Source organism: Callorhinus ursinus, unplaced genomic scaffold, assembly GCF_003265705.2.
Source record: "Callorhinus ursinus isolate GAN/ISIS: 27379988/994484 unplaced genomic scaffold, GSC_fseal_2.0 scaffold24, whole genome shotgun sequence".
NCBI classification, from domain to species: Eukaryota; Metazoa; Chordata; class Mammalia; order Carnivora; family Otariidae; genus Callorhinus; species Callorhinus ursinus.
In genome coordinates, this window is record NW_027397086.1 from 9731287 (window position 1) to 9743885 (window position 12599).

The 12599-nt window shown below is 39.6% G+C and overlaps 1 protein-coding gene across 5 annotated transcripts in view; it reads left to right on the forward strand.

Annotated features, from left to right (window-relative positions):
- The window catches only part of LOC112836341 (N-acetyllactosaminide alpha-1,3-galactosyltransferase-like), a 30581-nt gene extending 19313 nt beyond the window's left edge, over nucleotides 1-11268 (forward strand). For all 5 annotated transcript variants that reach the window (XM_073905809.1, XM_073905808.1, XM_073905810.1 and 2 more), the window contains one exon: nucleotides 9791-11268. In XM_073905809.1, the coding sequence (XP_073761910.1) occupies nucleotides 9791-10484 (694 nt within the window). In that variant the 3' untranslated portion in view covers nucleotides 10485-11268. The remainder of the gene's footprint in view (nucleotides 1-9790) is intronic.
- The last annotated feature ends 1331 nt before the right edge of the window (nucleotides 11269-12599 follow it).

A 12599-nucleotide genomic window follows, 5' to 3' on the forward strand; every position in this document is an offset into this window, starting at 1 on the left:
AAATACGCCCAAAATCCAGTGTGTGGCACTGATCTATGCACTAGCCTGATCATATTTGATCATATTCTGTTTTTTTTTGTTTTGTTCTGTTTTTGTTTGTTTTTATCTTTTTCTTTTTCTTTTTTTTTTCTTTCCCTTTCTTTTCCCCCAGTTTCAGGTCTTTTCTGATTTGTATAGAGTATATTTGCTGGGGACATTGTTAACCTGTTAGCATTTTGTTCTCTCATTCATCTATTCTTCTCTGGACAAAATGACAGGATGAAAAAAATCACCTCAGCAAAAAGAACAAGAGGTAGTACCGTCAGCCAGGGACCTACTCAATACGGATATTAGTACGATGTTGGACCTAGAGTTCAGAATCATGACTTTAAAGATACTAGCTGGGCTTGAAAAAAGCGTGGAAGTTATTAGAGAAACCCTTTCTGGAGAAATAAAAGAACTAAAATCTAACCAAGTCAAAATCAAAAAAGCTATTAATGAGGTGCAATAAAAAACGGGGGCACTAACTGCTAGGATAAATGAGGCAGAAGAGAGAATCAGCGATATAGAAGACCAAATGATGGAAAATAAAGAGGCTGAGAAAGAGAGAGAGAAACAACTACAGGATCAGGAGGGCAGAATTCGAGAGATAAGCGATACGATAAGATGAAACAACATTAGAATAATTGGGATCCCAGAAGAAGAAGAAAGAGAGGGGCAGAAGGTATATTGGAGCAAATAATAGCAGAGAACTTCCCTAATATGGGGAAGGAAACAGGCATCAAAATCCAGGAGGCACAGAGAACCCCTCTCAAAATCAATAAAAATAGATCAACACCCCGACATCTAATAGTAAAACTTACAAGTCTCAGAGACAAAGAGAAAATCCTGAAAGCAGCTCGGGAGAAGAGATATGTAACCTACAATGGTAGGAACATTAGATTGGCAACAGACCTATCCACAGAGACCTGGCAGGCCAGAAAGGACTGGCATGATATCTTCAGAGCACTAAACGAGAAAAATATGCAGCCAAGGATACTATATCCAGCTAGGCTGTCATTGAAAATAGAAGGAGAGATAAAAAGCTTCCAGGACAAACAAAAACTAAAGGAATTTGCAAACACGAAACCAGCCCTACAAGAAATATTGAAAGGGGTCCTCTAAGCAAAGAGAGAGCCTAAAAGCAGCATAGATCAGAAAGGAACACAGACAATATACAGTAACAGTCACCTTACAGGCAATACAATGGCACTAAATTCATACCTTTCAATAGTTACCCTGAATGTAAATGGGCTAAATGCCCCAATCAAAAGACACAGGCTATCAGATTGAATTAAAAAACAAGACCCATCGATATGCTGTCTGCAAGAGACTCATTTTAAACCCAAAGACACCCCCATATTGAAAGTGAGGGGGTGGAAAACAATTTACCATGCTAATGGACACCAAAAGAAAGCTGGGGTGGCAATCCTTATATCAGACAAATTAGATTTTAAAACAAAGACTGTAATAAGAGATGAAGAAGGACACTATATCCTACTTAAAGGGTCTATCCAACAAGATCTAACAATTGTAAATATCTATGCCCCGAACATGGGAGCAGCCAATTTTATAAGGAAATTAATAACAAAATCAAAGAAACACATTGACAACAATACAATAATAGTGGGGGACTTTAACACCCCCCTGACTGAAATGGACAGATCATCTAAGCAAAAGATCAACAAGGAAATAAAGACCTTAAATGAAACACTGGACCAAATGGGCTTCACAGACATATTCAGAACATTCCATCCCAAAGCAACGGAATACACATTCTTCTCTAGTGCCCATGGAACATTCTCCAGAATTGATCACATCCTAGGTCACAAATCAGGTCTCAACCGGTACCAAAAGATTGGGATTATTCCCTGCATATTTTCAGACCACAATGCTTTGAAACTAGAACTCAATCACAAGAGGAAAATCAGAAAGAACTCAAATACATGGAGGCTAAAGAGCATCCTACTAAAGAATGAATGGGTCAACCAGGAAATTAAAGAAGAATTAAAAAAATTCATGGAAACCAATGAAAATGAAAACACAACTGTTCAAAATCTTTGGGATACAGCAAAGGCAGTCCTAAGAGGAAAGTATATAGCAATACAAGCCTTTCTGAAGAAACAAGAAAGGTCTCAAATACACAACCTAACCCTACACCTAAAGGAGCTGGAGAAAAAACAGCAAATAAAGCCTAAATCCAGCAGGAGAAGAGAAATTATAAAGATCAGAGCAGAAATCAATGAAATAGAAACCAAAAGAACAGTAGAACAGATCAACGAAACTAGGAGCTCGTTCTTTGAAAGAATTAACAAGATTGATAAACCCCTGGCCAGACTCATCAAAAAGAAAAGAGAAATGACCCAAATCAACAAAATCATGAATGAAAGAGGAGAGATCACAACCAACACCAAAGAAATACAAACAATTATAAGAACATATTATGAGCAACTCTATGCCAGCAAATTAGATAACCTGGAAGAAATGGGTGCATTCCTAGAGATGTATCAACTACCAAAACTGAACCAGGAAGAAATAGAAAACCTGAACAGACCTATAACCACTAAGGAAATTGAAGCAGTCATCAAAAATCTCCCAAGAAACAAAAGCCCAGGGCCAGATGGCTTCCCAGGGGAATTCTACCAAACATTTAAAGAAGAATTAATACCTATTCTCCTGAAACTGTTCCAAAAAATAGAAATGGAAGGAAAACTTCCAAACTCATTTTATGAGGCCCGCATTACTTTGATCCCAAAACCAGACAAAGACCCCATCAAAAAGGAGAATTACACACCAATATCCTTGATGAACATGGATGCAAAAATTCTCACCAAAATACTAGCCAATAGGATCCAACAGTACATTAAAAGGATTATTCACCACGACCAAGTGGGATTTATCCCTGGGCTGCAAGGTTGGTTCAACATCCGCAAATCAATCAACGTGATACAATACATTAACAAAAGAAAGAACAAGAATCATATGATCCTCTCAGTAGATGCAGAAAAAGCATTTGACAAAGTACAGCATCCTTTCTTGATCAAAACTCTTCAGAGTATAGGGATAGAGGATACATACCTCAATATCATAAAAGCCATCTATGAAAAACCTACAGTGAATATCATTCTCAATGGGGAAAAGCTGAGAGCTTTTCCCCTAAGATCAGGAACGTGGCAGGGATGTCCACTATCACCACTGCTGTTCAACATAGTGTTAGAAGTCCTAGCCACAGCAATCAGACAACAAAAAGAAATGAAAGGCATCCAAATCAGCAAAGAGGAAGTCAAACTCTCACTCTTTGCAGGTGATATGATACTGTATGTGGAAAACCCAAAAGACTCCACCCCAAAACTGCTAGAACTCATATAGGAATTCAGTAAAGTAGCAGGATATAAAATCAATGCACAGAAATCAGTGGCATTCCTATACACCAGCAACAAGACAGAAGAGAGACAAATTAAGGAGTCGATCCCATTTACAATTGCACCCAAAACCATAAGATACCTAGGAATAAATTTAACCAAGAAGGCAAAGGATCTGTACTCAGAAAACTATAAAATACTCATGAAAGAAATTGAAGAAGACACAAAGAAATGGAAAAACGTTCCATGCTCATGGATTGGAAGAACAAACATTGTGAAGATGTGAATGCTACCTAGAGCAATCTACACATTCAATGCAATCCCCATCAAAATACCATCCACTTTTTTCAAAGAAATAGAACAAATAATCCTAAAATTTGTATGGAACCAGAAGAGACCCCGAATAGCCAGAGGAATGTTGAAAAAGAAAAGCAAAGCCGGTGGCATCACAATTCCAGACTTCCAGCTCTATTACAAACCTGTCATCATCAAGACAGTATGGTACTGGCACAAAAACAGACACATAGATCAATGGAACAGAATAGATAGCCCAGAAATGGACCCTCAACTCTATGGTCAACTCATCTTTGACAAAACAGGAAAGAATGTCCAGTGGCAAAAAGACAGTCTCTTCAACAAATGGTGTTGGGAAAATTGGACAGCCACATGCAGAAGAATGAAACTGGACCATTTCCTTACACCACACACAAAAATAGACTCCAAATGGTTGAAAGACCTAAACGTGAGACAGGAGTCCATCAAAATCCTAAAGGAGAACACAGGCAGCAACCTCTTCGACCTCAGCCGCAGCAACTTCTTCCTAGAAACATCGCCAAAGGCAAGGGAAGCAAGGGCAAAAATGAACTATTGGAATTTCATCAGATAAAAAGCTTTTGCACAGCAAAAGAAACAGTCCACAAAACCAAAAGACAACCGACAGAATGAGAGAAAATATTTGCAAATGACATATCAGATAAAGGGCTAGTATCCAAAATCTATAAAGAACTTATCAAACTCAACACCCAAAGAACAAATAATCCAATCAAGAAATGGGCAGAAGACATGAACAGACATTTTTCCAATGAAGACATCCAAATGGCCAACAGACACATGAAAAAGTGCTCAACATCGCTCGGCATCAGGGAAATCCAAATCAAAACCTCAATGAGATACCACCTCACACCCGTCAGAATGGCTAAAATGAACAAGTCAGGAAATGACAGATGTCGGCGGGGATGTGGAGAAAGGGGAACCCTCCTCCACTGTTGGTGGGAATGCAAGCTGGTGCAGCCACTCTGGAAAACAGTATGGAGGTTCCTCAAACAATTGAAAATAGAACTACAATACGATCCAGCAATTGCACTACTGGGTATTTACCACAAAGATACAAATGTAGGGATCCGAAGGGGTACGTGCACCCCAATGTTTATAGCAGCAATGTCCACAACAGCCAAACTGTGGAAAGAGTCAAGATGTCCATCAGCAGATGAATGGATAAAGAAGAGGTGGTATATATACACAATGGAATATTATGCAGCCATCAAAAGGAATGAGATCTTGCCATTTGCAACGACGTGGATGGAACTGGAGGGTGTTATGCTGAGTGAAATAAGTCAATCAGAGAAAGACATGTATCATATGACCTCACTGATATGAGGAATTCTTAATCTCAGGAAACAAACTGAGGGTTGCTGGAGTGGTGGGGGTGGGAGGGAGGGGGTGGCTGCGTGATAGACATTGGGGAGGGTATGTGCTATGGTGAGCGCTGTGAATTGTGCAAGACTGTTGAATCACAGATCTGTACCTCTGAAACAAATAATGCAATATATGTTAAGAAAAAAAAAGAAGAAGAAGATAGCAGGAGGGGAAGAATGAAGGGGAGTAAGTCAGAGGGGGAGACGAACCATGAGAGACGATGGACTCTGAAAAACAAACTGAGGGTTCTAGAGGGGAGGGGTGTGGGGGGATGGGTTAGCCTGGTGATGGGTATTAAAGAGGGCACATTCTGCGTGGAGCACTGGGTGTTATGCACAAACAATGAATCATGGAATACTACATCAAAAGCTAATGATGTAATGTATGGTGATTAACATAACAATAAAAAAATTAAAAAAAATCATACCCCAAAAAGTACAAGAAAGTATTAAGTTGAACAATGTACATATTAACCATTAAAATTATAAATTTTTATAAAGAACTTCTCAAACTCAACACCCAAAAAGCAAATAATCTGGTCAAGAAATGGGCAGAAGACATAACAGATACTTCTCCAAAGAAGACATACAAATGGCTAACAGACACATGAAAAAATGTTCAATATCACTAGTCATCAGGGAAATACAAATCAAAACCACAATGAGATACCACCTTACACCAGTTAGAATGGTAAAAAATTAACAAGACAGGAAAAAACAAATGTTGGCAAGGATGTGGAGAAAAGGGAACCCTCTTACACTGTTGGTGGGAATGCAAGCTGGAGCAGCCACTTTGGAAAACAGTATAGAGGTTCTTCAGGAAGTTAAAAATAGAGCTACCATATAACCCAACAATTGCACTACTAGGTATTTACCCCAAAGATACAGATGTAGTGAAAAGAAGGGGCACGTGCACCCCAATGTTCATAGCAGCAATGTCCACAATAGCCAAACTGTGGAAGGAGCCGAGATGCCCTTCAACAGACGAATGGATAAAGAAGATGTGGTATATATACATACAATGGAATATTACTCAGCCATCAGAAAGGATGAATACCTACCATTTGCATCCACATGGGTGGAATTGGAGGGTATTATGCTAAGGGAAATAATTCAAGCAGAGAAAGACAATTATCATATGGTTTCACTCATATGTGGAATATAAGCAATAGTGCAGAGGATCATAGGGGAAGGGAGGGAAAATTGAATTGGGAAAAATCAGAGAGGGAGACAAACCAGGAAAGACTCTGGACTCCGGGAAACAAACTGAGGGTTACAGAAGGGAGGGGGGTGGGGGGATGGGATAACCGAGTGATGGGTATTAAGGAGGGCGTGTGTTGTGATGAGCACTGGATGTTATATGCAACTAATGAATCGTTGAACACTACATCAAAAACTAATGATGTAGGAGCAAGATGGCAGAGGAGTAGGAGACCTGGATTTCCTCTGGTCTCAGGAATTCAGCTGAATAGGGATCAAACCATTCTGAACACCTACGAACTCAACAGGAGATCGAAGAAGAGAGTAGCAACAACTCTCTGAACAGAAAAGCGACCACTTTCTGGAAGGTAGGACGTGCGGAGAAGGGAATCCGAGGTGATATTCAGGAAGATAGACGGTGGGGGAGGGGGCCTCCGTTGGCCGCTTCTGGCAAGTGCTAGAGCCGCGGCGCACAAAATCGGAACTTTTAGAAGTCGGCTCCGCTGAGGGACGTCGTTCCAGTGGCTAACGGGGGGTGGAACCCTCGCGGGACAGTGTGGTCTCAGGACCCTCGGGGTCACAGAAAGACCGGGGGTGCCTGAGTGCGGCAGAGCTCCCAGGTATCGGAGCGGGGAAGCCGGCTGCAGAGACGGAGCCGAGGCACGGGCTCTCAGCTCGGGGTGGCCATAAACTGTGATCCGCGGCCCAGTCGGGCCACTGCTCCTCCAGCACCCTCCTTCAGTAGAACACACTGAGTCTTAGAAGAGTCCTGTGCAAGTGAAGGGGCACTGAAACCAAAGCCTCATTAACTTTATCATAAAAACTCCCTTGTGTGTGTTAAAGAACCCCTGAAAATCTCAGTAATTAATGGCATCGAGTGCCTCTGAAATTAGGCGTGTAGGTGGGACTGAAAACAGAAGGATAGATTGAAAGTATCTATATAGAGCATTTAGACATGAATATTTGCTACAGGGATGAACAAATAAGCCAATATAATAAAACAAATGCCCACGCAAATGTGAAAGACTATGGCTATGGCTATGACATTGTGGATCTGTAGTAAAAGACTTCCATAAATGATGCCGGGAAGAGTCGACGTCCACATGAGAACACCGCAATTGTACCTCTGTGGCATATTATGTATGGCAAGCATATACAAACATAATTCCCAGGTAGTTTGAAGACCAAAAGTTAAAGGGAAAACCATAGTGTATCTTCGTGAAATCAAGACAAGAAAGGAGTTCTTAATCAAGATACAGAAAATACTGATCATAAAGGAAAAGGTTGATAAATGTGACTGTATTAAAATTAACTTTACCTAAGAAAACATCAGAAAAACCCAAACTAGAGAGAAACCGAGAACAGACTGGAGGAGCCTAAGGAGACATCATGACAAAATGCAGTATGTATTCTGGATTGGAGCTTGGAAACTAAAAAGGCCATGAGGGGAAAAACTGGTGAAATCAAAATAAAATCTGTGGTTTAGTTATAGTCTTTAACCAGTTATAGTCTTTAACCACTGATAATTTCTTAGTTTTGACAAATGTACCACGGTTAAGATATTAACATTAGGGGAAGGTGGGTAGAGCATATACGGGAACTCTCTATTAATATGTTTGCACTTGTTCTGTAAATCTAATACCATTCCAAAATAGAAAGTGTTTTAAAATTTAGGAAAAAAGTTCTCCATTATAGTGAGAGCGCCTGACAATAACTTTTTTTCCATGTCAAAGACATCCAACTCAAATAAACCTATTGCCAGTCTTGACGTGGTCACTAGCTAAACAACTAGGTAGAGAGCCAGGCCATCCCTCCCATGAAATTCCCCTTTTTTAAATTTATTTATTTATTTATTTATTTATTTATTTATTTATTTATTTAAAGATTTAATTTATTTATTTTGACAGAAAGAGACACAGTGAGATAGGGAACACAAGCAGGAGGGGGGGGAGAGGGAGAAGCAGGCTTCCTGCTGAGCAGGGAGTCCGATATGGGGCTCGATCCCAGGACCCTGGGATCATAACCTGAGCCCAAGGCAGATGCTTAATGACTGAGCCACACAGGCGCCCGTGAAATTTCCCTTTTAAAGAAAGGCCTGGGTAACCTACATTACCGACCACTTGAGTGACCCTGCGTTTTCCTTCCTGTGCTTTCATTCTTGCTCTTGGGTTTTAAATTGTGAAACCCTAGGCCCCCCACCCCGATAAGGGCAGAACCTTCAAAGTCCCCCCTTCTCTCTCCCTACATAGGACCTCACTCTGTGACCCTGCACTTATCTTGTACCCTCCAGGAGTTGTGAGAAATAAACCTTGTTTTTTCAAAGTTCTCTGATGGTTGTTGCTGAGATGCATCTTGCAAGTGTAATAAGAACCACCAGGGCTGGTCGAGCCAACACTGGCTCTGGTAGGGGAAATGTCTGTGGGGGTCTCACCACAAGTAGCAGGGCTCAGGTGAGTCCCAGGCATTCCCAGCCAACAGGATTACTATCAAAGCCTGAGAACAAAAACAGCCCTATATTATGCCATACACAAAAATTAATTCAAATGGATAACCAACTTAATGTGAAAGTTAAAACAATAAAGCAACTAGAAGAAAACATAGGAGCATATTTTCACTACTTTGAGGAGGCAATGATTTCTGAAATGTAATACAAAAGCACGAACCATAAAAAATGTAGATAAATTGTATTTCTTTGGATTTCAGTTGCTAGTTTCCAATTCAGTAGAATATTTTAAGTGATATTTTTCATAATTTATCTTGCTTTAATTATTTAAATTGCCATAATTTTAGATATTCCAAACTAGAAAGTTTTCTTCTGACTCCATCTGCTATGTTTCTTAAAACTTAGGTCAATATTCAGAACTTATTTTTAATGATTATATAAACATTATTTGAAGCTGAGGCATGTATGATTACCCTTCCTTTTTTGAATTTACCTGAGGCCATTTATTATTCTGAGAATTTTCACTGGGTTCAGAGACCAGAAAAGAGAAAGTTTTGTTTTCTAATCCTATAATCTTAGCACTATACTAAAGGCCACAAGGCAAAATAAGAGAGACCTTGCAGATAGTGGTAGCTGACCATGCTACCTCTAACCTTTTCTGCATAACTGACCCCTCATAAAGCAAGCCCCAGACATCAATCACTGTTCTTGCAATGCCCCAAGACCTTCTTGCCTACAATCTGAAAAGCAAGTTCCCTCTTCTCTGATAACCCTGAAGACTCCGGTTCTCATCTTGCACTGGGCTCTGTGTTGTTTCCTGATCTCAACAAGTTTCATTCCCCCTCGTGGGGAAGTCCTCTTCTCTCCTATAATTCACAGAACCCCGTCATGGAGAGGAAAGGCGGATGATTTCACTTGCTTTTACACCACCTAAATACAACTCAAGAAGTATATCTAATATTTGGTTTGCTCACTAGCATGTTTGAACAAACTACAGTCAGGATAATTTAAGTAGTATGTGTTCCACCAAAATGTAAGGCAATGAACTTAGTCATTTCTTATTTGGTTCACAGATATATTGACTACTATTTGAAGAAATTTATATTATCTGCAGATGAGTTTTTTATGGTTGGCCATAAAGTCATAATTTATGTCCTGATAGATGACTTCTCCAGGATGCCTTGGATACAGCTGCATCCCCTCCGTTCAATCAAAGTGTTTGAAATTAAGCGAGAGAAGAGATGGCAGGATATCAGTATGATGCGCATGAAGGCTATTAGTGAACATGTTATGGATCATATCCAATATGAAGTTGACTTTCTCTTCTGCATGGACGTGGATCAAATCTTCATAAGGAAATATGGATTGGAGACTCTGGGGGAGTCAGTAGCTCAGTTACATGCTTATTGGTACAAGGAAGATCCTATAGTGGTGCCATATGAAAGAAGTGAGTTATCAGAAGCATATATACCTTTTGGTATGGGAGATTTTTATTACCATGCTGCTGTATTTGGTGGCACTCCCATTCAAGTTCTCAATATTGCCAGGGAGTGCTTAAAAGGAATCATGAATGACAAGAAAAACAGCATCGAAGCAGTGTGGCATGATGAAAGTCACTTAAACAAGTATTTCTTTCTCCATAAACCCACTAAACTCTTATCACCGGAATATTGCTGGGATTTTACTAAAACAGATGTTCCTTTTATTTACAATATCAAACTTGTTTGGGCTAAAAAGGATTATGAACATCTTAGGGTGACAATGTAATTATATAGCACTTTCTTCAGGTTGCTGAAGTTAAGAGCATCATTTTGTCTTATTCCTTAGGAAATTAGCACTTGATAAATTTTACCACTAAAAAAAAAGAATCACTAACAAAATGGCAAGGCCACCAAGACAGCATACTCATACTTTTCCTCATATTTATTTTGAATTGTATAAGATGGGATATAGCAGTTGCAGAATGAATGTATTGACATCAGATGGAAATACAGTGATTTCATATCCTGTGTGAGTGTTGAGGAAATATTATTTTTTGGATCACAATGAACAAAATAGAATCTCTCACAAGAAAATGAAACCTGAAATATTTTTATTGATCCATGTGGATACACATTTCTCATATTGCTTAAGAAAGGGGATTGTCTAGAGGTGTGGATAAGAAGTCACTGCAAGAATAGTAATATTCTCTCTATGTAAAACATTAAAGACGTTAAAGTTGCCACCAGATGGACAGATAATTACTTAGGAAACTGAGTCATTCAAAAAAATTTGTGAATTTGTAGTTTTAAAACTACAAAGTTGTTTGTTGTAAAAACTAATTGAAAAGAAAATAAGATACAGAGAAAATTGAAAGCCCCCCTTTACTCTCCCTTTGAAAACCTACCCTTCGGGGTGCCTGGGTGACTCAGTCATTAGGCGTCTGCCTTTGGCTCAGGTCATGATCCCAGGGTCCTGGGATCGAGCCCCGCATCGGGCTCCCTGCTTGGCGGGAAGCCTGCTTCTCCATCTCCCACTCCCCCTGCTTGTGTTCCCTCTCTCACTGTGTCTCTCTCTGTCAAATAAATAAATAAAATCTTAAAAAAAAAAAGAAAAACTACCCTTCAATAATCCTTTCATAAGCATTTACATACCTACCACATGAATACACACACACACACACACACACACTCACAGGCTTATTTAATATTTTATACAAACTGATTTATACCACACACATGCACACATACATGCACACACACAGATTTTATCACTAGTCACGGTCCAGTTAGGAAAACAGATACTACTATTCTCGGTATTTTAAACAGTAGGGATTTAACTGGACATATAAAATGAGGAGTACAAAAGAGAGAGTGGAGCAACCCATAATTTTTTCTTTTTTAAATGAAGGCAACAGCACTCCTAAGGTGAAGGAAAAATTGTAGGATGTCCAGAAATCGCTAGAACCTAGCATGAGTAGCCAGGCACGAGTGGGGACAACAAAGAGAGGAGTCCCAGTCACTGCTAAAAATGGAGACAGACACAAGAGAGAAACATACAGACTTTTCCCCTTCTCCTATCCTGTCTTCCTGTTTTCCATGGTCCAGTGCTATCCACTGAGCAGAGGGCAGGAAAAATGAGAGAGGAATCTGACAGTAAACAGACAAATGGCTACCACAGTTCAAGCATTTTGCCACAAAGCATCCATACTCCTCCTTCCACCCATGCCTCACTCCCATAAAACAATTTCATGTTTCTACCTTGCAGAATTCAACCAACTTTTGTATAATCACTTTCTTCCCAAAAGGGTGAAACACAAAGTACCACCCAACATCATTTCCCTCATCATGTACAGGAACCCAAGATGATATGAGATCCTCTCCCTCAGGACTGTATGTGGCTCTTCCGTTTGGTGAACTCTGAACTAAATTGTAAAGAAAAGAATAACTAACATTCCTCCTTAAAAAAAAAAAAAAGTAGGAAGAGAAGGAAAAAAGGAAAATAATTGGTTAGCATATAAAAAGCTATATATATTATATATATACACACACACTTATGTTTATAATATAAATATACATGCCTGCTATAGTCCTCATTTCTGTAGCCAGTTCTAAAGTCAAGTTCATATTGATCACTTCTTTCTTCCACCACCAGTTTTATGTTCCTCACCCTCTGCTAGAAGCTCAGCTGAACAGGGTCCTTTACTAGTGAGATGGCATAAACATTTTCTCTGTGGGATCTGAGTCTTTAGTGGGTCTTTATTCATTGGATTGCCATGGTTTTCCCCTAACAAGGACTGTTGGATAAAGTAGTTTAAGAGGCTCCCAGGGAACACCTTGAATTGTAAATACAGCTCTCATTCTACTATTGTATAATAGCAGCCTGCTTTCATCTTGATAATTG